The sequence below is a fragment of the Leptinotarsa decemlineata genome, unplaced genomic scaffold (genome assembly GCF_025532065.1).
Source record: "Leptinotarsa decemlineata unplaced genomic scaffold, Ldec_3_MD MMD2_tig00002082_RagTag_RagTag, whole genome shotgun sequence".
Lineage (NCBI taxonomy): Eukaryota > Metazoa > Arthropoda > Insecta > Coleoptera > Chrysomelidae > Leptinotarsa > Leptinotarsa decemlineata.
In genome coordinates this window covers 7,238,792-7,266,791 of record NW_027412573.1, presented here as the reverse complement: position 1 = coordinate 7,266,791, position 28,000 = coordinate 7,238,792, and the positions used below count along the sequence as shown (strand labels likewise).

Sequence of the window (28,000 nt, the reverse complement as noted above, 5' to 3'; positions counted from 1 at the left end):
GTGACCTTGTCATATGTCACTGTCAGGTCTAAATTCCAAATTATCGGTATCTTTGTTTACAACTTGCAAGTATACGAATAATTTAAATTGTTTATGAAAACATATAAAATGGCTAGTGTGTTAAATCCCAGCATCACAAAACAACCTTTGAAAATGATAGAAGTTCCTCTATCCAAATTCTCTGAAGAAGTTATCCCCCATCACCAAAAAGTTTTTGATCAGTACAAAGCAATGATACACAAAGTAAGCAGTATAAAACTGATATTCCACGATCAAATTAAGCAACAATTTTTAATTAAAAACTTTTTTCTGCTCGAGTTAGGTAACTGTATACTGGTTTTTGTCCTCCATATATATTTATTTAATTAGTTCCTTTAATCATTATCTGATTTTCGGAATTTCTAGAAAATATCTGTCAATGATACAGGGCAGCTCAAAAAAGAAGTGAAGGACAGAAAGAGGACAATAAAGCAGCTTAGAGACCTAATGTATGAATTGGATACATTGAGAACTCAAGTAGAGGATGAAGACCTCGATAAATTTGATCTTAAAACTCTGTCACTAAGAAAAATATTAATCAACCTCATCAATGGATATACAGGTAACTATTTGCTATAATTGACCTACCCAAGCCATCAATAGATGGACATCGCATACTTTTCTGTAGACCAATAAAAGTTGAAAAATTCGAACACTTTCAACAATAATATTTCACTAATTTAAACAAAATACTAATGAATTACACTCCATTATCATTTCAGGGTTGGAAAAGAGTGTAGACAAAATCTTAAATGATAGTAATATTACAGAAGAGATTCAAAAAGAAAACTGTGATCCTTTTGAGGGAACTTCTCAAATACAAATTCAGGGAAGTCTTGAAGAAATTCGCCTCAAACAGAGACAAGACCAGCTGAACGAAGTGGAGAATATCCATAAAGATGTTGAAGATCTACACGAAATGTACCAAAGCCTTAATGAAATTGTTGGAACACAGGCCGAGTTGGTGGAAAATGTTGAAAAAAACGTGGAGTCTACCCAACAAAATGTTGAAAGTGGAGTCCAAAGCTTGGTTAAAGCCCATAAGTAGGTATTTCTAGTTTTCATATTGCAAAATAGAGTGTGAGCTTTCATGGCCGGAGATAACTTTGTCAATGCTATTTTTCGAGTTTATTGACCGTGCTCTGCAGTTTTTTATGTCTGCGGTCGATGCTGTATATAATCCAAATTCAAGGGATATAACATTTATTGCAGAACATCCAGTTAATGTTTTTTTTTTCCAAAGCAATATGTGATTTGAACTTTGGGTTATTGTTAATTTGTAGCCCATGGCTTACTGTCAATTAGTTGATTTCCTTATTTTATTTGATATCAATTTATTTCGAAAGTTACCGGGTTTGTTTTGGATATATTCGTCATCAGCAAGTTGCCATAACACCAAATTTTCTTTGAATTGAAGGAGTTATATGCAAAGAAGTAACTTTCAGACACAAACTGAAAGAAAGTCCTCCTGAAACAACTACTTTCATATAAACATTGAATTACACGAAAGAAAAAAGTTCTTTTGAAACAAATACTTCTATATGAACACTGAATTATACAGAAGATACTTTTCACTACTCAGTTTGTATTTCAAACATTTGTTGTGGAATAAAAATCAGATATCATTCACATGAGTTCTACTTTAAATGAATGGTAACAAATTGCACTTTCATGGAACACTGTCATCCTCACTAGTATACATCAATGTTTCGCCTTAAGACACTTGCCCCAAGGCTCTTCAGTACCAAATTGGATAACATTATAGAAAATACACACAATTCATTCATGAATTGACGATTTTTAATGTCATGGAATAAGCTTGATCTGCTTATGTAATCGTAATGACATTCATTCACCTATTTGATTCAATCCATGTATAGAGTTACTTATTTTCAAATTGATTACTTCCTTCCTTTCTTTGGAAGATTCCCTCATCCTTTTTTTTATATCAAGATGGAATAGTAGAAAGCTAAAAACTTTCCTTCCCAAAAACCAAATTTTCATTTTCTCAATATCAGAACTGAAGCACTTGACTAAAACAGTACACTCTTTATTGTGTCAGAGAGTTGTAAAATCATCTGAAAACGATGTGAATCATCCAGAAATTTTGATATTAACTGTATTACTAATGAATAGACATAAAATAATTGGGCCGAGAACTGACCCCTGAGGGGCACCTAGCACAATGATTTCACCTCCAGATATATTTCCACCACTGCGCCTTGATTTATGCCAGAAAGATATCACATGAACCCGTTTAGGCTCAAATATACCGCTTCAAGAAAATTGAAAATGGCAGCTGTGGTGTTTTTCAAATCGGAAACCAAATCTTTCAGCTAAAATTTAATTTCTCTCTATGAAACTGACCACTATATTTTTTATCAATTTCTCAAATATTTTCTATGGTGTTGACAGAACCGATATAGGTCTGAAGTTAATCAGATCATCAGTGGAATTTTCTTTGTGAAGAGTTATCACAATTGCAGATTGTAAACTAGAAGGAAATACACCAGTGACAAATGAATTATTCATGGCTAAAACCAATGCAGTAACTTCTTCGTCTGGCAGCTGTAGCAATAATTTTGCTGACAAGTTCTCATCTCCTGATGATTTTTTTTTTCAATTGTAACTGATATCAACTCATTCAAATCAGTCTCGTACAAACCCATAAAATTTAATGGTGAGAACATCTTTTTCAAACTGTACAATGGGATGGTGGCAGTAGATTTTATATTGAGTGGCTATAAAGCAATAATTTTTGTTCGATAAATCTAGTTTTATATCAATTTCAGGTTGAAATTCAGTTTTTTTTTTCGTCTGATATCGATAATTATGGTTTCTGTTTGCTTGTTCTCTTCTTAGTTTTTCCTATTTTTTTAAAAACAAATCTTTGAAAGATTTGAGAGTTTGTTTCTAAATATAAAAGATTGTTCTGAATTATATCATGAAAAATTCATTGTTAAAAACAAATTGTAACAAATTTTTTGGAGAATTGAACTTTCACCATTTAAGTTTTTTTTATTAGAGAAGTTATTACTCACTAATTATTCTTAACTATCTAAAAAATATATATATTTTATGTTGTTATGTTTTCATTTATTTGATTTTAATTCTGTTGAAATCCCTATTATGAACAGATTTGTTTCTTGGAATAGAGAAAGAGAGATTTTTTTAATGCAACAAAAGAGTATACATGTAATATTGTACAGATTTCTGCAAAACTCTGTTCAAAAAAGTTTTTTTACATATACGTGACTCTACTTGATTATAATAATGAGACAATTTGACCAGTAAAGGAAACTGATCGATTAATTTTCTTTAGTAGGCGACTGTATAAGGTTCCATCTCAATTAGGCAATTCCTAAGAGCTCTTGCGACACTGACAAAAGGAATAGTTTCGATTAAGTGCTTGATTGAATTCAGAGCTATTATCCAAGACTAATTAGGGATGCTATAGAATATCAGAAAGAGAATTTCAACCGGAGGAAAGAAATCAACAACAGGTCTGGCTACCTGCACTAACCTGCACACGTATCAAGCCAAATGATGCACAAAGAAGCCTTGCCCCCCAAAAATGGTATGAAATCGAATACCCAAACCTTGAACAATGTAGTATATGATATGAAAACAATAAAAGCACTGCATCCATTGCCTCATCTTTTATAATATATACTGTAGTTGTAGATGAAATGTCAGACATAAAAACCTGCAGACTAGGGCCACAAACCCAGAACATAGCTTTGACACAGATAAAGTATTGTCTCACTGGTATTTTGAAGACATTTTTGAGGAATCGGAAATCATCAAACCTATCATAAATATGTTACTTTCATGACGGTTGAACTTTCAATGTCCATGCGTACTAACACATCAGTCGGGGGTGTTTCCACCCTGTAAAGTGACGTTTTTATTCTAGATTAAAAGCTGTTGCCTATCCAGTTACAGGGGCTTTTCTGGGTGGCATGGTTGGTGGCCCCATCGGCATGGTCGCCGGAGTAAAGGTGGGGGGAATAGTAGCAATAGGGTGCGCAATCGTTGGTTACACTGGTGGTAGGTGGTTCAAGAAGAAACACAGTGACATCGTCAATACCGTGAAAAAGGAAGAAGATGAAATCAATGACGAGACTGTGCCTGACACATCACTCAAAAAGGATATTTGACAGCAATGTCATTTATGCTAGTTTTTTTAGGTATTAGTTAGGTTTTATGATGAGGTTATATGGAATTATCAATTTTTACGATTGATATCATATTTGGGAATCTTTGTGGAGAACTAAAGAAAGCCTTATGGAATAATGTTATCTTGTGGAAAGCAAGTGTTGCCTGCTATTTTATGTTTTAAATATATAAGAGCTAAACTTGACAAAAAATTATGTGAGTGATATATTTCTTTCAAACATTTCAGTTGGAATCGAACGATACTTCAAAAGTTGATGAGCGAAAATAAAGTTACTTAGGAATGTTGATGACAAATAACACATAAGTTCGCTTGGAGATTGTAATTAACTCCAGGTTTGTTCAACACGTCAATATTATGAATGAAACTAATAAATTTTCCTTGATTTCAACATTCTTTTATTTTTCCATTTATTCAATTTAGTTCAGAAAAATATCATTCATTTTCTTTTGAAAAATTGAAGAATATTTATAATCTATTGTGGAGACTAGTTAGATTTTTTGGTATTATGTTTCACAAGATTGTAAAGGATGGACTAGTAACTAGTGAGTCGAGTCTGAAAAGTTGCAGGTCAGGTAGAAAAAGGTTTTAAATGTAGTACAGAAACAGATTTCAATAAAATTCTTAGAATACCTATAAAACGGCCAGCAATACGCGAGAAATATATAATTTTGTTCAGAAATAATTGACTTTTTTAGCTGAATTTCAATAAATAGGTTTGCTATATATAATATCACTGAAGAAATGTAGTGGTTTCATACAAATATACAGTTGAGGCAGCAAAATATTACACATGCATCATCAATTTGTGTATCCGAAACAAGTTAACAAACCTTTTTATGAAGAATTTCTGTTATTTTTTCAAATCACTAAATAGTAATTTACGTAAGGGGTTTGGAAAATACTGTTTATTTTTTGACGAGTAGACAAAATTCAATTGTAGAGAAAAAAACTGTTTTTAAACGTGTGTTCACTATTTTTTCAGCAACCGCATAGAATAACAAATCAATGAGACGTATTTCTCTATTATATTTTTTGTAAAACAAAATTTCGAATAATTTAATAATTATTTGAATTGAATATTGAAATTTGAACAGAAGATAGGTACCTAACAGAAACATTCTAATTCTTGAATATTACTGGAGTTTTTTCCCAACACCAAACCGTTATTTTAACACCTCGACACGTGTTTCGATCACCAAGTGATCATCTTCAAGTTTTGTTGTTGGGAAAAACTCCAGTAATATTCATTACTACAACAAAAGTTTCAAGTATTCGTGTCTCTTCAAATTTGTGATGTTTCCACCATTATCAGCAAATAATGTCGCTAAAGTTCTACGAATGCTATGACCTGTGTAATTTTAAGAATCAGGTAGATTTAAAAATTCTGCCATTCTCAACCTGAGATTCCCAAAACTGTGGATATCAACAGGCTGAATCGAACATTTTTTACTTTTTTGAATTCACGAATTATCTGTTATGCCCCCATTGTAGAGGACCAGAGAATATTGGTGAATATTTTTAAAATTTTCATTTTTGATTGTACCTTTCTTCAACATAATCATCATGAATGGATGAATATATAAAAGAGACAGGTTACTCTTAGAATGAGTTTAAACCCTTTCAGAACTTTTCATTGTATATTATGCTAGGAAATGCATTTTCAAAAGTAAGATCTCAATCTCTAACTCGTGGAAGTTTAAACTTTCTAGGGTTTGAAGTCTGAAAAACTATTTTTGTTTTATTGTAACCTGGAAACGTCCGTTTTTTGTACTACCAGAGTTTGGCCTATGACAAACAGTAATTTCTTGTGGTAATTTCATACATGTTCCAGAAGAAAAAGGACTGGAGAAATGACTGTATAACATATAGGAAAGTAATAGGAATATCATGTTAATGTTTATCAGTTGTAATTGCTTTATCATCACTCCATACATAGCTTTCACTAATTAAGTCATTATTACATAGTCATGGAGATATCAATAGATCAAATTTTCAAGTAGCAAAATATATATGTATCTGTTATATGAACCGCTCTTGGTTGGTTAATATCTTAACAATTTTTTTTGTAATGCACTTTAAAACATTTGTCCTCGATCTCTGCAGAGATGGTAAAATAGAATCACCAAATTGTTCTCTATAGATAATGGTGTATAAGTTGGTTTTATTTTGTTGTAAATAATGATATTTATCAATAAAAATAGTAATGCTGAGACTGCGTTTGTTTTTAGATTATAGAGAGTTCAAAATACAAAGAACAAATATTATTACTTTTTAAAACATGTCTTTGGAAAAATGAAAAATGATGATGGAAATTTTGCTTAGATAATTATATTGAGGAACAATTTATGTTCAAAATTTATACAGACTATGGGAACGGCACAAATCACTCACATATTGTATGAAATATATTGGACAACTTTACAGGTAAAATTTCGAGCCTCTAGAGTGAAATTAATTATTTGAAAACCTTTTTCCCTCACCAGAATAAAAATTATGTCATTTTACGCTTGTTTCGCTAACCAAGTTAGCATGATATGTAGAAATAGCTATTGCTGCGAAGAAATGAATGAAAATCAGAATCAAACTTTTCTCATTATTGTTTATATCAAAGCTTTTATTTTACTGAAACTGCTATCATGAGTTGGTTAGTTTTTAGTCGTAGATAATCTCGAGAAACGTTCATGGATGTTTTCCTTTTGACCTGTATTATATATATTCATGAATTTCATTGTTGATGATGATCGTAGGTTCGTTATCTTTCACATACCTACACTATCAGCTGAAATATGTATAGGCACCGGACTGTCAAAACTTAAAGCTGTTGAAATAACGTTCAAAGTGTCGTGGGTGAGCTTTGATATTTTAAGAGTAGTAAATGTTTCTGGTGATCAGGAACAGCTTGTATTAAACTATACATTTTTTAACAGTGTACTTAGTGTGTAAAATTCCAAGTTTGTTTATGGCTTAATAGCACTACCTAATATTATATAGTGTCTTGAGCATATTTAACCAGGCATCGTCCTTTACAACAATTACAGAGTGATGACAGCCGAAATTTAATTTTTCAGCTTATTACTAAGCGATTTTCGGCCAATTCAAATTGAACCATAGGGCTGCCGAAACAGCCCGAAAAATCAATCAGGCATTTGACAATAATTTTTTTCCGGAGATTCAGCGTCGAAGTGGTCAACCTACAGTTATTCATGACGAGGATTCCTGATGGTGGATGTCCCACGATTTGAAGAATAGCCAGAAATTGTCACATTTCGAGCTCTTTTCTTTTTTGCTTTTGTGTTTTTTATATGGAATCTGAATAGATACCATACACCATAAATAAATTTAGGGAAACGACATTGAACTTTCTCAATTATTGTAGTGTAGCAATTGTAAAATGAAGACCATACAAAGAGCCATATTTTGATTTTGATTAGAGCAGATATATTTGAAAAAGATCAACAATTTCGACCTCTAAAGCTATAACCTCTCAAATTTCACTTACTTTCGATCTAATATGGTTGGGGAAAAAACATTCACCAGCGTATTCCCCAAGTCAAGCGCGCGTAAAGACTATGACTATGAATTTTTATGGCAATGGAGGTTACAATTTACCTCGTAAATCATCAATTCATTGGTTATTTTATCATGTGATTGAAAATCCGTTAATTACTGGATGTTATATTTCAGCGAAAAAATGTTAAGCAAAGACGTTTTAATGGGATTAAGTCAATAACAGAAATCCATCAGTCATGGGAGTAGGTTGCATCTGTGGAAGCATAAAATAGGAAACGCTTCTTAGGTATTAACATCAAGAGATGAGCAGAGAGAAGAAGACTAAGGATTAAGATTAAGAAGAAAATTATGAGTCTTGGAATTTTTCAAACTTAACTCCAATTAACTTATGTTCTTAGTGGAAATGCTCAATTATATCAGTTTTCAAAATCAATGAATTTTTTTTTCATTTAGTTAAAAATTATGTTCAGATTTTACTATATAGGGCGATACCATTTGGCACCACCAGAAAATTTCTTATATCAGTGTTACTCAACCTGTGGTCCGCGCACCCCTGTGTGAGTCCTTGAGAATGTGAACCTATGGGGATCCATAGAGCTGAGAGATGAGATCAGTTTGTTTTTTTTTTGGAGAATTCTGTGGCGCCAATAAACAGCATATTTGGCTGATATCTTTAGTGCTCTTAACGATGAGTTGAACTCAAGTCTACAAGCGAAATATTACAACGTCTTCTAAGTTAAAGGTAAAAAGAAACTATGACAAAAAACCTGAACTTCGAACTAATCGTAGGTACAATAAAAAAAATAATCGCTTTCCTACAATGGTACCGTTTTTGGAATCCTCTGGTGGAGAAATGTTTCCAATGAGAGTGGAAGAAAAAATGATTAAAAACCTCAGCGGTTTGAGATCTTTTCTTCCAGATTATTTTCCAGAACCCGACAGAAATAAACTCTGGATAGTAGACGCTTTCAACACAGATGTTTCAGATATCATCGGCTTGACAAACGGTACAAGAAAATCAATTAATAGAAATATCATGTGATTCAGCTTCAAAACATAATTTCAAAGAATCTTCCTTATCGGGTTTTGGGTAAATTTGGAAAAAGTTTTTAAAGAAATATCAGAAGAAGCACTGAAACATTTACTGCACGATTACAGGTCGTATTTCACTTGACAGAAGAGGAAGCATTTCGTATTGTACGGTTGGCTACCCTACTAAGAACAAAAATCAAAAATTCAATTTCAGTGCCATTTTTCAAATTTTCATTCTGAGTTTGAATGATATTAAGTTTAATTATATTATATTTCACAATACATAATATATTCGACAGAAAGTGCAGCGCCAACAAAATAACATAAAATGTCTCCCCTTTTTTTCGAGTGAAATACTGTCGATATGTAACCAATAAAAAAATAGTGAAATGGATACTTGATTCAACTTCAATAATCAGTCGACTCATTCCATCGTTTCATTTCAACCACAATGAAATCGTGCTTTCCAAATTTAGAAATGGGGTTACACATTTACAATTGCCGCAGGAATGTTATTATAAGAAATAAAAATAAATTAAAAAAGAGTTGAGGAACTGTAAATGAAAATGATTCACTTATAATAATTTAAACCCCTTTGCCCCTCCATTATCACGCTCCTGAACGGAGCGGAGTAGGGTTAAAGCAAATGTTTCTCCATTGATATATTATCTCGTGTCTACTACTATGTTATCGTGTACAGTGTACACGTAGATCGAGATCGAAAAATGGAGACGAGATTATAATTTAAGATTTCCAAAACGATATGACGAAATGGAAATACTGTAATTATTTCTAATTAGTAGTTATTCAGAAGCCTAAGTGTTAATCTAAATAAGAAAAATATTATTTTTTTGCTCCAGGTGGCTGTGGTAACAGCCACGGTCAGTTCAAAGTTCTCATACACGGCAAACGCGCGCATACGATTCACTATTTACAATACACAAGTAACCTTTTACATCAAGCTAACTTTAGCTGATAAGTATGTGTGTGTTAACTGTTTACCGCTATTCAATCGAAAAGGTGTAAATGTATTGGGAATGTCGAGTCACAGTATAAGTATTATTATATACTGTAGTCGAGTTGTAGGTGATTTGTCGTTGTCTGATGTGAAATTATCATTATTACAAACTTTTCTTTCGTGCCATACATAACATTTCAACTAGTCAGTCGTATCAATAAATATTTTTGTTATCTTTAAAAAAAGAGAAATTATTGAAAAATGCTTTTCTCACTAATAGGAATTGGCGTTTTCACTTATGGAGTTATATTTACATTATTATCTCTTCTGAGTGATTGTGATCTTCAATTGTTATTCTACGAAAAATTTGGGAAATCGCCAAGTAAGTATAGTAGATTTCATACGCCACGAAAAGAGGCAATAGCGTTAATTATTATTTTGTGAAAAATCTAGGTTTTTTTCATTGAAGATGATCTATAGAAAAAAAACTTTTAAATTTGTCACTAAATTCCATCTGATTTTGTTGATATCCTTAATTTTGAGAGTTACTGACAGTGTGTTTATATCGACAGCTTCGATTTCGTTGAAAATTCCACACCTGTAATTTTGAACTAATCAAAATACGTTATTTTGACAAATCACCATGGCAATGAAGGTAATTTAGTGGAATTTTTTTTCTCGTGGGATAACCAACAGCAAATTATACTATACATTTTTTGACGTTTACAATAACAAACCATTTTTGACAGATTGGTTTTTATTTGTTCACAAAATATTTAGTTTAACTACATTTTAACTACAGAGCTAAGATGTTTTCTATATTCTTCGGACACCTCCTCTCTTCTTAATGGGGAAAGTGCAGGACTTTGAATATTTTCAATTAAGTGTCTAAATAGGTATGTCTAATAAAATATATATAATATTTAGACACTAATTTATTCACCTATTAACCATTCAATACTTTTAATTTTGCGTAGTTTTTAGTTGCAAATATTCTTGGACAATTCGGAACAATTTTTTTTTCTTCAAGTTGGAGCCACACTCCTCTATTAATGGAAGTAAATAAGTCGTGGTACCATGATTGATCATTACATCAGGCATATTTTGCATATAGTGTGATTTTCAAATCGATTCATTTTTTAAACAAAGAATTTTGTTGGTTTTACTGGCTGTGCTTTATTGCAACAAAACACGAATTTTTTTGATGTTTTGAAATCCAAAATATAATGATCACGGCCTCCTATGATTGATGCTTGCTGACGCTGGTTATTAATTCCATACCGTTAAAGCGCGCATAACCTGCATTAATTAAAACGTAAAAAAACTATTTTCTACCACTTGTAGTTACTCAAAACTTATGTAAAATTGAAGAATATACTATTTTTTATCTTGAAATGGTATTCCCATGCAACAACAATGAAGTAGAAATTACCAATTTGCATTGTTGAGAATGGAAATATTAATTTTAAAAATACTTGATTTTTCACCACTATTCGGTGTGGAACTTTCTTACCGAATACCACGCGAGGTCAAATTAATATCCGGAAATTTTTCTTGCTCATTTTCGGAAATAATTGTACCTCTAGTCAGGGCCGTCGCCATGGCGGGGGAGCCTCCCTACAATATTATTTAAGTGTTGTTTCCTTTCATTTCTATTGAATATTCTTATACATGATGGATATGGTGGAAGACCAAGGACTTTGGTCCAAAGTAGAATATTATTATTTTTATAATCACCAAAATTAATTTTTATTTGTGCATACCCTAACGGGAATAAGCATTCAGTCAATCTTTGGATAGCTAAGTAAGAAAATTAATAGTAGTAACTAATCCCTCGGCTTTCATTTCTTCAAAAGTTGGGAAATTTCGCTGGTGAAGTTGGGAAAATTTGGATTCCCTCCCCCCCTGGTTTTTCTTTTCGCTACGGCCCTGCCTCTAGTGGTATATTACTAGTGAAAATAGGATTGCAAATTTTTTTGACGACTCGTTTAATCAATACCTTGATCAGAACATTAAGGTAAAATGGATATACTTTCAGTCCTATTTTCATGTGAGTCAATGGTGCGGAAATTAATGTAGAATAGTTGAAACTGAAGCATTTGAATTATTTTCAACTTGTTTCAATAGGAAACACGAAAACGCATTTTTTTTCGAATATAATTGACGTCAGATATCTTGAACAGCGATAAAAATTTCTCAAAATTTCGTCGTAGTATTGGAATTTGAAAATGACTCGATTTGACCTTGAATTCCAATAACTTTTCCCAAAACGCAAGCGCTACTCATGCAAAAATAGCAAAAAATCACCAAACAAGCAAAATACTTCTACTTTTATGCCTCTCACCAACAAGCTTCCACTTTTATACCTCTCACCAATAAACTAAACAGCTGAAATTTGTGAACATAATATGTGCTTCAACAGAGGATGAGAGGTGAATATCATAAAAGATTTTGTGGAAAATGAATCAATCTTGTGTCCAATCTAGCCGTATTTTATGTCTGTCCGGTCCAATCTTCAAGAAATTTCACCAAGACTGCAAGGTTTATCTTGCAAGAAACAAAATTTTCATTGGAAACAGTTGTTTGAGAATCAATTAAATATGTACTTGAATGTATATCATTCTGTGTTATAAATAGCATTCTTTCTTATTTTCTTGCAAACAACTTTCCAGCAACGCCCGGTATATTTGAAAAGAATGTCAATACGGAAACTACACCAGAAATGAAGCTATTATTTATGACCTGTCTCTTTTTATCCAAGTTAAAACTTGTTTTTTCTAAAAGTAATGAAAACATCTCCGATTGGGAGGTATAGCAATGTCTAATAATAGTTGTTTGTTGAATAATTTATCATTAAGCAAACAATAGAAATGAACAATTAAAATATATTTAAAACTCCGTCCGTAGAAAACATGCGATCATTAAATACAGATTAGAACACGAGATATGTTTGAAAAATAAAACGGCTAAGTGTATACAAGAGAAAACAATTATTCATGGACAAAACCATTATTGAGTTCTACTGCTAAAAAAAATGAAAGCAAATCCTAGTAGAATTATACAAGATGTCAAAAAATTGTTGAATTTCCAAAACTATCCATAGTAGTGTGAAAAGATCTTTCTGAAAATTATAAAGTATGAAATCACACAAAAAAATGTTGAACATTATTATCGGAAGAATATTTTGAATGATTGGTTTTTCAATTTTGAAAAGTAATTTGATTGAGAGAGGGGGAATCGATGCCTGAAAACTTTCTTTTCTTCATTTTTGCAAGGAAACATGTTATTTCATCGGAAACCTGTATTTATTGGTATGCCATCGATCCCGAATAAAACCAATCGGTACGATGTAAACTCTTTTGTAGATTATTTATTTTCGATAATTTCTATAATTTAGTCTCCTCCAATAGTAAAAATAGTTTCAGGCTTTCATTAAAATGCTCTAAAAATAAGAAAATAAAAAAAATAAAACGCTTGAAAACCAGACATCGTGGTTATCTTCGGTCTGTCGAATCCATAGTCGTCGTCGACCTTACTTAAAAAAAACGCATTAATTTTTGAAAGCTTGTCGCAAGATTTACCTGAGCAGATAAATAAAAATGCAAACTCCAAGTAAAAAATATATCTAAAGAAATGAAATTCAAACGTTCAAGCTAGTCTCCGAGACGAGTTTTATTTATTTTAAAGTTTTTTTTCTTCATTTCAGGGCATATTTATGAAATTTTGTTTCCAAAAATATTACTTACAAGTGGGAATCATTTTATATTGTTGCTTATTCTAATTAGGTCCTAGTATTAAAATTTTTATTTTCGAATGTGCGATTTTTTTTCTCTTCCATTTGGAATAAATCAACCATTAGACATATCAGTTATATATTTTTTATTTCTAGGGCGATTGAAAGGAAAGGTGGTATTTATAACGGGCGCTTCCAGTGGAATTGGAGAGCATATTGCATACGCTTTAGCCAAATGTGGTGTTAGGTTGGTTTTGGCAGCACGAAGAAATGAAGAATTGCAAAGGGTCAAGAGAAATTGCATAGGTAGTATAATTTCGATGAAAGATGAAGTTCTTAATTGATACGGCTTTCAGAGAGTAAGGATTACTGTACTTTGGCTTTGATAGCGGATTCCAACTCTTTTATTTGAAGAGATAAACCCATGGTTGTCTGTTCATCCCTGATTGGTTCTGATCTGTCGTATTTTTTCATTTTCTAGAGAACTAATTGAGATATCGATTCAAAATAACCATATTTTGAGAAAATTTGTATTTTCCGTCAATTTTCCGAATTTTTTCCAAAAGAGGCTCTATCCAGACCACTCTGTTAACATGATTGTTCTGATCATTGGAGATCATTCCGGCTTGCCGCACTAAGGCAGAAATCTCAGCCGGCTGTCATTCTTAACTCATTACGTCTGCGTAGAGCACATGATCCTCGAACCCAATTATCACTTACCCCGCAGTATGATGATTGGTTGATAATGCTGGCACGCCCTCCCGACACAACCCGACCAGCTTAACCTTCGGTAATAATAATAATAAAAATAATAACTATATAGAGGTCCTTTTCAACAATTGCAGGACCTCTCACGTCCAGTATATGCGGTTTCACCTTATATTCACCGACATAACGTGACTTAGCTTACCACCTTCGACACTCCTTCGATATTGACGAGACACCGGGATATTGAATCCGTTGTGAAAAATTAGGGGAGCCAAATTTATTGAAACTACTCGTTCCCCACCCTCAGGCAAAAACAAGCTAAAAAGCCTGAAGTCATCCTCCTCGATGAAATATTGAAGCATACTTTTCGAACTCCGGAGATTAAAGTATATTCAGTCATCAATGTTTTTCTCAAGTTTCAGTTCTGATTTATATTTTTTTAGGGCTCTGTTCGTACCTCATTATGTTGAAGGTTTGAATTATTTTAGATGTATATTTTTTGGAAAAATAAATCATTATTATTATATAATTATATTGGTTTGTGGGCGCTGGTCTGCTGGTTTTTATGCCTGAAGTCTCATCTACATATGCGGTAGACATCAGAGACGCTGAAGTAACGGAGTTATCCTCTCACAGCACATATTACTAGTATGTTGTATCTGTAGAGTCGGGAGGGCCACATGTGACCACACGTGACCCATTGTACATCCTCCCGAGGAGTTGCCTTCTAGTTCATCGTCCATCCTGTAATTTCCAGGAAGGTGGACAAGTCACTGGGATACATCTCCTTTATATCGGCAGGTGTAGGCCAAGACTCGCCGAACATACACTCTCTTATTGACGATAACTCGCACTCGCATAGGAAATGCCTGACGGTCTCATCTCCCTGTTCACACATCCTGCATAGAGGTGTGTCCACTAGCCCCATATTATGGATGTGTTTCCTTAGTTGACAGTGGCCAGTCAGAAATCCTACTGTTAGGCGTAGATTTTTCCTGGTCATCGCCAGATGACCAGGCTAGTTCCGCAATTGTCGAAGTCATCAGGCCGTAGGTGCCACTGGGTCCTAAAATTCTTAGACCAGCCGCTTCCTTGGCTAAAGAGTCGGCAATGCGATTACCTTTACTCCTGTCGTGCCATGGTGGCACTCTAATACTAGCCCTGAGGTAACACGTCTGTTCTAAGCAGGCCAATAGGGCTTGTCTAGTGTCAGTGCAGATTGTTATGTTTTTGCCAAAAATTCCTTTCCTGGTTATTTCTTTTGTAGCGATTGAGATACCAGCCAGTTCTGTTTGGACCACGCTGGTATTTTTTCCCATTCCCCACTTAATCCTTAGGCTTAGTGATCTAGAGTACACTCCACATCCTGAGCCTTCTTCGGTTTTTGAGCCGTCTGTATATATGTGTATTGCATTTGTAGCATCTGACTCTGTGTTCTGTTTTATTTGTATTTTGTAGGGTTTATTAAACACAAACCTGGATTCAATTGCATCACTGGTTGCCTGCAGCAGAGATAGCGCAGTAAACGCTACTCGCCATAGGCTCAGCCTCAGTTGACTATTCCTACTTCGAGGTTTACACCAGCCGTGCGCAATCGTAACATAGTCATTACAACATACATGGCCAGTATGATGTAATTCCGAAGTCGTAGACAAAATGTCAGTACTGGAAAACTGTCAATAAAACTTTGACACAGGTATCCGCGACCGTGAAAGTTTACGCTCTTGCATTTGTTTGTATCGAATATCTTTAAAAATAGATTTTCGTTCATTTCACCACATTTCTACTGAAATCATCAAATCTCTTCAGACTCGTCCAAAGGCCTTCTAGAAGACAGAGATGTCCTCGTCATCCAGATGGATGTGACCGACACAGCCTCCCATCGAAAGCATTTCCAACATGCCGTCCTCCACTTTGGCCGAGTGGATATTCTAGTCAACAACGCCGGAAGGTCTCAGAGAGCGATGTGGGCGACTACAGAGATGTCAGTAGACCGACAGCTGTTCGATCTCAACGTCTTTGGAGTCGTGAGTCTGACTCGGGTAGCACTGGAGCATTTCGATAAGGTCGGTTGTGGACACGTGGCCGTCGTTTCCAGTCTGGCGGGGATACTTCCAGTGCCTTATTCCGGTACTTACACAGCCTCCAAACACGCCATACATGTAAGTATTTGAAAAGAATATAAAAATATATTGGGCATACACGGTGAATTTCCCTTACGAAGACGCCATCTATCAGATCGACCGAAAAGTTACTCCTGGAATATCTCCAAAGCGAACCGTTGCAAAGCTAAGGTTCGACAAACTTCTCTGTAGCTTTCACTGGAAGGCAACTGATTGAACCGAAACATGTCATTCATGATTTTGGGCCCTGGTTTCAACTAGTTGCCTTACAGCGAAACCTGTAGCTGTAGAGAATCTTGTCGAAGTTTGACTTTGCAACGGTTCGCCTGAGGAAGCCTCCATTAATTTATATTCGAGAGGTAAGTCTTCCCCTTCAGATAACATTGATGTTATTCTTGAGAGGATGCATAACCAACGTGCTGAATTTTACTAGGGCCAAACACTATAATGAACATAATAATAATAAATAAAAAAGGTAGTGTAAAATACTTAAGCAAATTAAAGATGTCTACCTCTACAACTATCCTTAACACACCTCGACTTCAAAAAACATTTATTCTACATATGCCCAAATTTGAGGCTGAGGAAACATAATTTGAGGTTGAGAACATTCTTTCGTCTTTCCTTTCACTGATAATTCAGAGAATTTCGTACATTTTGATAATACGTGGTCCAGGTTTTTACAAAAAATGCACTCACTAGTTTTATTCTATCTCTTTTTTGAAATCATGATAGTTTCTGTTCTGATAGAATTTCTTTGAAAAGGATTACTAAAAGCGGCCATCAACTTGAGCTCTTCTTCAAACCATTCATAAAAAATATTCTAATGACGTTGGTATTCCTTTCAAATCACGTTGATACTTGAATTTTTTCCATGATAACTTTTGCATAGTAGGATCATAATAGATCTGGATTGTAGAGATACAGATGATAATTGACGTTTTTCATTATGGTTACCATGTTATTTACAACATTAGAAAAATAAATCCATGATTCCCACTTGCCTTCTTTAATGTTACCAGCTTTTTTCGCCTTTTCTATCAGCGACAAAATTATCCACTCCGATCTACCAAAATTCATTTCTAACTTCTTGATAATTCTGGAGACATTTGTTGGGGAAATAAGAAGAGCTTTGAGCTTTGCCCTTCAATGCCCGGTTCAAACGGATTAAATTGTCTTCATCAGATAACCCAAGCTGGTCTGTAGATCTTCTAAACTCGTCGATATGAAAATAGGCCAATCAGTTGAGTCGCCAGAAAATTCCGTGAGATTCTTCATTTTTTGTTGTACAAGAACTTCATTTATGGCATTCGCATTTTGTGCATATTGTTTGACAATATCTAAGAGCACCTGGTTAATTATCGATAACATTTGGATTTGCATAAAAATGTTTGGAACAAATTGGAAATACCTCTTTTTCGTTCACCGAACTATTTACACTTTTATCGCCAATTTTTCTTCGTATTTCAGCTTCTTTTCGTAAAAACTGACGTTCTAAGACTTTCAACTTTTCCTTAGATTCTTCTTCAGTAAGTTCTTTCTTTTTATCAGCTCCATTTCCATAATTAGTCGATTGATACTTGAATTGTGAGAAGGAACGGAATTTTCTTTCAAAATTTTTACAGAAATAACACTGTCAATCCCTGCTGTAGCAGAAATTGAGCTCTTGCGAAGTTCACTTGTAGGAAATTTCCACTGGCGAGAATTTTTACTAGATGTGACTTTTCTTGCAGAATTTGTGTAGCTACTTGGACCTGGTTGAATTTTACCCGTAACCACACTTGAATCAAATACTACATTTGACATATCTATAAATCTCGAAAGTGGTGGAACTCCTTTGTTGGGCCTCTCACTCTGTAGGACATTTTTGCATGACGTGTGATGATTCATCTGCTCCATTGTATTGTTCCAAAGCGGTTCAATAATTACTCGAAGGACCAATGTAAAATACTTCAACAAATTAAAGACGAATTCAAACAATTTCGAATTCAATCTTGACTTGGCTTGACAGTTATTATATTTGTTTTTCATCTGTCTAATTCTAACAACCTATGATATTTATTAAACAACTTATACATAGTGATGAACATTTAACTGATATAAACAAATACAAATAGAATAAGTAACAGGTAGCTTTATGAGATCTATGGTAGAATGTCCAATCACGCTCACATTAAATACAGACAGTACTATTGATTACATATTTAGTAATTGCACCGATAAAGGTGTTGTGTTGTAGATAATACCTATCATATCTGATCACAAATATGTACTTTTCGATTTTTGTTTGGAAAATCAATCTGCAGGAGATGTTAGGTAATCTAAACTTTCTTATAATGACAACACAATTGATAAATTAATCACTGAAATTGAGCATGAAAAATGCAGTGAACTGTACAACACTAAATTGACCAAGGCTTCGAACATGTTTTTAAAAAATAATTTTAAATTATTTTGATTCAAACTGTACAGTAATCAAAAATTGGGTTTCTGATGAAATTAAATTCTTTAACCACCAGCTTGTTATTTATTATGGTAGTTTCTTTGCAATAAGTCAGAACTCGTTTTTTCTTTTACATTATATTCACTTGCTTACATTACATGTTACCATCTGATAACACAACCATTACAACGGAGAACAAAGAAAAGAAGGTTTTTTTTCTATACAATTATTTTTCCTTTACCCTAACCTATTACTCTTCTCCTTCTTTTTTCTTCATTGCTAACACTTCATTCATACCACCTACAAAACCAGCATCATAGGTTCTGCATTGGAACCACGGAAACAACAACTGCGACCGTTACCACATCACCATTGATAACGTCTACCGCAGTAGTAGACGAAGCGTCAGGCATAAAAACGACGGAAAATAGCTTTTATACAGTTAGCTCCGGCCGTGAAAGTTTACATTCTTTGAATTTCATAATTATTACCATGAATGTGGACAGTTTTATTAATTTTCATTAAATAATGGGTTAGAGCATTTACAATATAATGTACTCAATGATTACATTTACTACACGAGTTTTTGTGTGATCACATACTATAACGATTCTATAGAATACTAGAGTACAAGTACAACAGTTTATTTGCAAAGGCTGAAGCGAAGAAACTGACTGAAGGAAACGAAAGTGAATTGTACGTCACCTGAATCTAAATTGTTTCATTGAAGTTTAATTATAAAATTGTACAATTGTATTTTACTATATAGCACAGTTGTATATCAGACATTTTGTCTGATCGCCGTTTATTATTATTGCAGCTTACGGAATTATCTCTCACTTGTTACTGATTGATGAACATAACACTCAAAGACTAGTCAACATGCGGAAATTGCTATGTCCTATTTTTGATATTGATATTATTTTGCAGGGTTATTTCAATTCTCTCAGGACGGAGAGACTTGGTAAAAATATTCATGTCACGCTTTTATGCCCGGGACCGACGTTTTCTAACTTCTTGGCGGAATGTTTCACTGAAAAAGAAGGCGAGGTAATTATTTTTGCGTCTCACTTCTAGTTGTACCGAAAATGTTGTCATGTGGAAAACAACCCCATGAAATGAAGATCCGAATTTGGGTCTATGTTTTTTCTTATGAAAATTTTAAGAATAATACTTGAAATTTCTTTGCAATTTAGACGAGGATGTGGGTATGGATTGTTGACCGGAATAAAGCGGATTTAGCAGTACTCCTGACTGATCCTAAGTAGAGTTTAAATTGCGATTTGTCTAACAATCCCGACACCCAGTAATGCTAATGAAAGTTCGTCTCCACATTTTTTTTGTTTAGTCAAGGAGATAAAGTCATCATCAGATGATTGAAACGTCATGAACGACCCTTGTGATGTACTCTTTGGAACCTTTGGTGTAGTAATTAATATTACTGGATAATCCCAACACCAAACCGTTACCTCGACACGTGTTTCGGTCACCAAGTGATCATCTTCAAGAGGAAGATTAAACTCTTTCTCTTGAATATGATCACTTGGTGATTGAAACACGTGTCAAGGTGTTGAAAATAACGCTTTTGTGTTGGGATTAAACTCCAGTAATTTTCATGGACGAGCCTAATTAGAAATATTTTCCTTGTGTTCTCCTGCTTTTTCACCATTATTTATTTTCATTTTATTTCACATATATGCACTTGATATGTCAAGAATATACAACAATTCGAAAAGAAAAATGGATGAAATACCAAAACAATAATTATTGTCTACGGGATTTTTCTGACCCATAATTTATTTTCTTTAAAAATCAGCCTATTCTTGATATCTTTTGTTATGTAAGGATTTTATTATTTTTTTTTTTTTAGAAATACAACGGATCGGTCCAGCCCTCAGACAAGCGGATGACAGCCGAAAGATGTGGCTATCTCAGCGCAGTAGCTCTGGCCAACAAAACTTCCGAATCTTGGATAGCCGTTTTTCCTTTAATTTCATTCACATATATCGCAGTTTACTTCCCAATCGTCTTCAACATGTATGAAAATACTTTTCCATTTAAATGTAGTACTGTCAGTACTTTGAAATTTTATACCATTTCTAAATCAAAGGCAAATTTCTTATTTACGGGATCTGGTAAAAACATTAGGTGTATTTTCATTTCTCTCAAAAAATATTTATTTATTCATCAATTTTATTTTGTCCGCTTCAAAGTAATCCCCCTCAGATATAATACACTTGTGTCGGTGTTTTTCCAATCTTCGAAGCAACTATGATATGCACTTTTTGGTATGTCCTTGAGCTCTTTCAGCGATTCGATTGTTATCTCCACAACCGTCGAAAAATGCCGTCCCAACATCCTAAGCAATTTCTCTAATAGTGATTCGAGGACTCTCCATAACAATGTTCTTTACTCTCTCTCTCTCTCTCTCTCTGTGAAAAGCTTGCACCACTTGTAAACAATTTTCTGATTCAGAGTACAATCACCGTATGCCACTGTCAACATTTCAAATGTTTTTTGAACACCTAATTCCATTTTTCACGCAAAATCTGTTGCAAGTCCTTTGGTCCATTTTTGTCGATAGCAGATAATCGCCGAATATGCAAAATACTTCTATCCTTCATGCCTCTTACCAACAAACTGAACATTCTAAAGAGCTGAAACTGTGAACATATGTTCGAAACAAGTGTACCAACACAAAAAGTAAAAAGTCGCTAACCGAATATGAAAGCCCGCGAAATTTGAACATTTACATTATTTTTTGAAGTGTATTATATCTGAAGAGGACTATTTTGAAGGGCACAAAATGGAAACATGTTACTTCATGCACACTTTTTGTACCGGGTTTATGCAACAATACCTGTGAACTAAACCCAGTAACTAGTAACTAAGATTACACCTAAGAAAAGTGTCTGGTTTATGCGTTCATGCACGTGTTAACATAACCACAATTATTCTTCATTTAATATTTTACTATACCACTGAAAATAATTCTATATAAACAAAAAATTGTTCAACACTCTCTAAATCATTTTTTCCATTATTATAATAGGTACAAATTTGAAATAATATTAGTGAAATTTATCAGGTCAATAGCAACTGTAAATATTTCAATTCGGGGCATTTTCATTTTCGTTTTAACCTTAACTCTTAGTCTTATTCATAGTTCTTAGTCTTGAGGCGTATTTGGGTTCGCAGTTCAAACGATTCTAGGTTGGTTAAAAAAAGTTACCCAGCTGATTATCCTAAAACTTTTCAAGACTCAACAGTGTGATTACATTTGACAGTTTGAAAACTGTTGAAATAGTGAACCGAAATACAGCTTAAGTCAAGTTTTGACTGAACTATTAGTTATTTGTTTCATTAGGAAGAGTGTTACATAAACCCACAAGTCCCAAAAGTTTATTTATCATATTGCTAAACAAATTTACTCAGTTTCAAAGTAAAAATATTTCTCAGAAATTCATTTGAATCGAAATTTCAAAGACATAAAATAAGTTGATACTGTTATAGTTATATATATATTTTGTATATAATTTAAGATTTTTTTTTGATTTTCAGCGCGCTCAGACTGCTGGGACCAGAAACATTATTCAAATTAAGAGACAGCAAGGACTTGGATGAGGTACATATTGCTTGATGTCAGCATTATACCAATATTATTGGTGTTTTTCCTTAGCTTTTATTCTAAACCCCGGACGGATACTGTATTCCAAAACCTTTTTTATCTCTTTACTCTTTACCTCTTCATTAGAATATCCTAATGTATACATAGCATAATACTTTTTTTCAATAATATTATATTTGGTCCTTGGAAGGGATATGAATCACGAAGAAAAAATTATTATGGAAATATGCTGTCCAATACATTTATTCACATGGGTCATATCCTAAGTGCACCAAGTTTAATTGGTTTGCTAAGCCATTGATCATATTGTATTATAATCTGATTGCGCAAGAATTGATTGAATGAGCGATCATATAAACTCAAACAGTTTAGTTTCAAAAACCAAATTTTAGGATTTTATTGAAATAGCACCGATTTATATTCATTTTGTAGGTTAAATGGGTCTAGTGCATGTAATTGCTGTTAAACTCTATAAATGCTGCCTAGTCTTTAATCGTTTTTATGCATTGAACGAAATAATCTGCAGAATTGATTCTATGTGGATTGTGTTCGACTCAAATCTTCTAAGAAAGACGAGTTTAAAAATGACTGTTGCTATTGAAGTCAAGTGTTGATCTGGAAATCTGATATATAAAAAACTCATTACAAACAATCTGGGGTTACTTTTGAAATTACAATTTATATAAAAATATCACAAAAATAAAAACGATTTTCAATTCTCGATGTGCTCTGAAAGATTACCAATTCGCAATCGGTATGCCATTGATCTTTCTGTAGTAAATAGAGAGAAAAGCTTGGACAAACTGGACTGAGGTATAAACAATGGAATGATTCTTATTATCAGCAAGTGTCACACAAAGAGCTACCATCTCTGTAGAAAATTTATAAAATGTAACCCTCACTTGACAATATCCAATTTGATTGGAGAGTGTTAGTAGTGAAGGACCACAACACAGCCTTTTGACCATCCCGCCACATCAGCAATTTATAAAGCTATGGAGGATCTTTTCGGATTTGTGAGAGTAGAAACTTGTAGCACTATATGGCCGCCTATCTAAAAATCCATGTACATAAAATCAAGAATATTCAACATAGACTTCACCTTAGTATTAGGATGAAAGCTAGACATACTGTAGAAGTATAGTAAGTTTCTTTTTAAAAGCTGGATTCGACTGAAAACCCGGTAGTCCTTGTGGTTATATATATTTCGTTATTATTATTATATGCATAGTTCTTCACTTATGGTATCACGTGCTGAAGTAGTATCCCCGGAGTACATCCGTTCATCTTTAAAACAATCAAGACGTTTCAGCAAGATGGAACTTGTCATATTCATGAGCTTTGCTTGGTAGTTTTTATAATAAGTAAAATTAACCTAATGATATTTTTCACGTGTGGTACTCAAGGTTTCGGTTGAGCTGTTGAAGAAGGAATATGTAGAAGAAAACCCAATATGAATTCAAAAATAGATATACTGAAAAATATAAAAAGAGTGAAAACTGGTACAATTTTTCACTTTAGTATCCATTATAATAAAAAAGTATATCCGAAATTCCAACTCTCTCCTGATGAAAACTGTAGTCACGGTGAATGTCGATTCTCCAGGGATTAATCGGTTGAAATCAAAATTAAAAATATATCGTAATTTTTTGTGATGTAGGAACGGTTCCATGAAACTTGAGGCACACTATATACCCATCAGCTATATCAGTTACCGACAAAAGATGTACAGAGTATTAACTTATTCAACCAGGTTTTTCTTGAGTCAGTTCAAATGTGGAATAAGTCACAATATTTGACACAAATAACTATTTTTGTCAGCTCCTTTTGACGGTTACTTGATAGGTGGTGGGATGGTAGTAATATGCTGGTATTGATGTTCTGTGATTTTAATTTTCAGATGAAACGTAAAGACTGATGATTTGGTGGAGGGTTCTTCAACTGTAGATATAGTTTGAGGACTATTTGACTTTTTTCAAACTCTTTACTAACATTATTCTGCAAGTTCTTGTATTCATTTCACTGCACTAGTCTGCACTTTTCATGGTCTTGGGGTAATTAAGTTTTGTAATATAGGTATACTAAACATGTATTTATTAAATCAACTGAACTTATCTAGTTTGAAATATTTGCATCAATTGTTGAAACAATTTCAAATCCAGAGATTGTTGAATAATAAATATTTTTGATTTTTTGAAGTTTTTAACTTTATTTAGTATTGAGTAGTTTAGCTCCCTATCTATCCAAATAATGCATTCTCGTTTGTGAGAAGGATTCGAACTTCAGCATATGGATGAACTGTTATAATTGATTTTGAAATATGTATATAGTTTCATATTTCAAGTCGGTGAGTTTTTTGAGTAGTGACAAGGATTTTATGATTTATGTGGCACATCTACGAATTCATTTTTTGAATATTAAGATGCATGCTTTAATTGAAATCGATTTGTTTTTTGAGTTGGCTGTTGAAGTCAGTCGAGTCCCAGACACACTTCTGTATTGGATTTTTTACACTGATGAGGGGTAATACCCCTAAACTGATCTGCAGGTGATGTACTCGATTAATTTCAGTGAGATTCTGCTGCTGGACGAACGAGAAGCATCTAACAATTTCTTCTGTGAGGAGCATAAACGTCTGTCTGATATAATTCAATGTCCATATTCTGGACAAGTAGTTGTACAGAAATTATTGAATTTGTACAATATGACAATTATTTATTTATATACGGCTTTGTCAGTTTTTACAAAATAATTAACAAATTCACACATAAATACTATAACTATCAGCTAGATGTAAGGAAAAAATAGACAAAAATAAGCCAATCAATTACAATCTTTTCAGTCTTTTTAAATGATTCCAAATAAAAAAGTTCTAAATCCACATTGTAACTGTTTGAAAGTCTCAAAATTCTACCTATAAACTCATTCTGGCCATAGTTGGTATGACAAAAGGGTACTTTTTGAATTAATGTAAGATCTGATTCTAATCTATGAGTCAGAGTACTCAAGTTTAGAATGTCCAATATAGTTTTATAGTTATATTCACCAATATGATATCCTAGAGTTCTTTGTAAACTTGTTTTGAACACTTTCAAGCATGTCAAAATCCACATTATATGAAGGGCACCAAATTGTGGAGTTGTATGTGGTTTGAATGAAAAAAAAAGTTTTTTTCCAAAGCATAGACTACAACAGACCTATTTATTACACCACTTTTTTCCAAAGCATAGACTACAGACCTCCTATTTATTACACCACTTTGAGAATCAATTTCATCAGATATATCTTGATTTTCTTTTAATTATGAAATTTATAAACATGGTTTAAGGCTTTAGTTACAGGTCAGAAAAAATCTGGCAAATTCAATATTATATCGAAGAAAAAATATGAAAATGTGGGTGGAAGTTCTTTTTCTGGATATAGCAGATATTCCCATATTATATTTGATTTATTTCAGATGACAGAGTATGGTTCAATATCTCGAAGTACCACAGTAGGATTCCAATAGTGACAAGAAATTTTACTTATTTGTGGGTGTTTCATTCAATATATTTTTTGCCAGAAATGAATTCCTCCCAAGGATTACAATAAATAAACACAAATTTCTAGTAAACAAGTATAATTAATGATATTCTACACATACAAAGTATCTATCTTCCAAAATGTTCTTTTCGTTTTTCTTTCCCTCTCAAAATAGCACTTTTGAATAATCTACAATAAAGTTCAATTGCAGTTGGGGTATCATCATTTCCTGGTACAGGATAAGTTAGCAAATTCGGATTGCAATTTGAATCCACAATGCCTATGGTTGCAATGGCCATTTTAGCAGCATCTCTTATGGCTGTATGCTGAATGAGAACATTATTCAATGTATTGAGAAAAATACATAAATCAGGTAGTCTTGTAACTGCTCCAAACTGCTTATCGACGTTGGTGAAAATTCCGCCCCTCCAGAATCTCGTGTGTGCATATTCTTCACATTCTTTAGCTGTAGTTTCAACCAGATGTGAATTTTGTGCACCTCTAAGAAAAAAAGTTATTATACCTCCCCGATAAGCAACATGAGCAGCGACATTGAGAGCTTGTCTTAGATATTCTGCAGTAATGTCTAGGTCAAATATTATATGGCCAAGTCTGCTTCCGTAGATATATGGAAGCATTCTTTCATCCAAAGATCCTTCTTTGTGACCATAGTGTACTCTAGCATCAAGCAAATCCTTCACTGTGAATAGATTGTGCACACTGAAGTAGTCTGGGTGCTGTAATGGGTCATCTTTTCTTGTTTCCTTTTCAAGTACTGGAAAAAAGAAGGAGTTCAATAATTTTTATTTAGTGTACATGAAGAAAAATAATGATGATATAGATATATAAAATTGCTTAATACAATTCAATATCAGATTTTCATGAAATCACTTTTCCAAAAAGACCTACTGCTAAACTGGTGGACTTGAAAATTGGGAATGTTTGCTCAATGATCAAAAAGAATTGAATAACTGTTCTTTCCCAACTTTTTCTTTACATGAAACTAGTAATCAAATGAAGATTGGAATAAAAACATAGATATAGTATGTCAGGTGAGAAATGCTTTAAGAGAAGGGAGAGGGCTAAGTGGATTTCTACAGCCCAATCAACTGCGCTTCCAAAGCTTACCGATTAGGCTAGTCCTGATGAACTGTAGTTTTTATTTCAAGTTCATTTGATGAGTCTGTACTTTGAGCAGTTGAAATTATTAGTCATTAAGTAGTTTGTGAAGTACATTATAATTCAAATCATTAGTGTATATAAGCACTGTTTAAAATTCAGTTTAGTATCAAACATGACTGAAAAAGCGATTGTATAGTAAAACGTGCTGCTGTTTAGTTAACTGTGTGAAATCTGAGACTGAAGTACATCCAAAGCTTTTACCAAAGATTTTCACCAAGTAATTTTTTTTGCTATGCAAAAGATTTTTCGACCAGTAAGTAAATTGTATTCAGTAATTTTACGACGGATATTTATCGAGTATGGGCATATCCCATAATAAAAAATGTATCACTGAGGTATTGCTTATCAAGTACAATGTATACCATTTGATTGTTGTGGTTGAAAGAGAGTAGATAATCTTCTTTTGCCATTGTAGGGTGCCGTAACTAGCCTTTTCAACATGATTAATGAAATTTTGTGGTGAACTTAGATTTGGATTAAGAATTGTACTGAATATATCATTTCATCATCAAAAGCCACAAATCTTCACACTACACAATCATTTATGGTTAGATGGGTTATAAATTCTACATAACCCAAAAAATATACTCTCATGACATGGGACTATTAAAATCAGGAATATCAATATTTATGGAAACATCAACTGCGTCGAAATCTAATTCAACAATCAATTCAAAAACATATGTTCTTTTCACACTATCTGTGAACAACTGAACGTTATTTTTTTCCATTATATATCTGAAAATCAAAACATTTCAGTTAGCCTAAATAATTTTAATATACTATCTTGCCAAATACTCGCTTCCAAAATTTCTGTCATTACCGAAGATTTGAAGATTAACTTCTCCCACAACTTGTTTTTTCTTTGTTTGCGAACACATATTCAAAAAATAACAAGTGTACTTTGGTTCTATAATAGAAACTGAAAACACATATTATAAT

The 28,000-nt window shown here is 33.3% G+C and overlaps 3 protein-coding genes across 6 annotated transcripts; 2 read left to right on the top strand and 1 right to left on the bottom strand.

Annotated features, from left to right (window-relative positions):
* The first annotated feature begins 3 nt into the window (after window positions 1–3).
* Window positions 4–6,429, top strand: Syx17 (Syntaxin 17). 2 transcript variants are annotated; one of them, XM_023168540.2, is made up of 4 exons: window positions 4–243; window positions 406–601; window positions 762–1,083; window positions 3,979–6,429. In XM_023168540.2, the coding sequence occupies exons 1-4, from the start codon at window positions 94–96 to the stop codon at window positions 4,091–4,093; spliced, it is 783 nt and encodes a 260-aa protein (XP_023024308.1). In that variant the 5' UTR covers window positions 4–93; the 3' UTR covers window positions 4,094–6,429. The 2 variants fall into 2 exon arrangements, with proteins under 2 accessions (XP_023024308.1, XP_023024307.1); XM_023168539.2 differs by having other exon boundaries at window positions 5–243; window positions 3,956–6,429.
* Window positions 6,430–9,682: 3,253 nt separating this feature from the next.
* On the top strand, window positions 9,683–26,223 carry LOC111515698 (dehydrogenase/reductase SDR family member 7). 3 transcript variants are annotated; one of them, XM_074176929.1, is made up of 7 exons: window positions 9,687–10,101; window positions 13,609–13,758; window positions 15,970–16,322; window positions 19,657–19,776; window positions 20,597–20,763; window positions 22,288–22,351; window positions 25,812–26,223. In XM_074176929.1, exons 1-7 carry the CDS (start codon window positions 9,981–9,983, stop codon window positions 25,860–25,862), a joined length of 1,026 nt encoding a protein of 341 aa, XP_074033030.1. In that variant the 5' UTR covers window positions 9,687–9,980; the 3' UTR covers window positions 25,863–26,223. The 3 variants fall into 3 exon arrangements, with proteins under 3 accessions (XP_074033032.1, XP_074033030.1, XP_074033031.1); XM_074176930.1 differs by lacking the exon at window positions 25,812–26,223 and adding an exon at window positions 24,255–24,552 and having other exon boundaries at window positions 9,688–10,101; XM_074176931.1 differs by lacking the exon at window positions 19,657–19,776 and having other exon boundaries at window positions 9,683–10,101.
* On the bottom strand, window positions 25,957–27,651 carry mRpS2 (mitochondrial ribosomal protein S2). The gene is made up of 2 exons (XM_023171907.2): window positions 27,421–27,651; window positions 25,957–26,651 (listed from the first exon to the last, which is right to left on the bottom strand). Exons 1-2 carry the CDS (start codon window positions 27,497–27,499, stop codon window positions 26,005–26,007), a joined length of 726 nt encoding a protein of 241 aa, XP_023027675.2. The 5' UTR covers window positions 27,500–27,651; the 3' UTR covers window positions 25,957–26,004.
* Window positions 27,652–28,000: the final 349 nt, after the last annotated feature.

Coding starts and splice junctions, on each gene's coding strand:
- LOC111515698 (XM_074176929.1), top strand. CDS start 9,981: ATGCTTTTCTCACTAATAGGAATTGGCGTTTTCACTTATGGAGTTATA. Junction 10,102..13,608: donor AAAATTTGGGAAATCGCCAA/GTAAGTATAGTA, acceptor TTTTATTTCTAG/GGCGATTGAAAGGAAAGGTG. Junction 13,759..15,969: donor GGTCAAGAGAAATTGCATAG/GTAGTATAATTT, acceptor AAATCTCTTCAG/ACTCGTCCAAAGGCCTTCTA.
- Syx17 (XM_023168539.2), top strand. CDS start 94: ATGAAAACATATAAAATGGCTAGTGTGTTAAATCCCAGCATCACAAAA. Junction 244..405: donor ACAAAGCAATGATACACAAA/GTAAGCAGTATA, acceptor CGGAATTTCTAG/AAAATATCTGTCAATGATAC. Junction 602..761: donor CCTCATCAATGGATATACAG/GTAACTATTTGC, acceptor TTATCATTTCAG/GGTTGGAAAAGAGTGTAGAC.
- mRpS2 (XM_023171907.2), bottom strand. CDS start 27,499: ATGTTGAAAAGGCTAGTTACGGCACCCTACAATGGCAAAAGAAGATTA. Junction 26,652..27,420: donor TCAACCACAACAATCAAATG/GTATACATTGTA, acceptor TCTTTTTTCCAG/TACTTGAAAAGGAAACAAGA.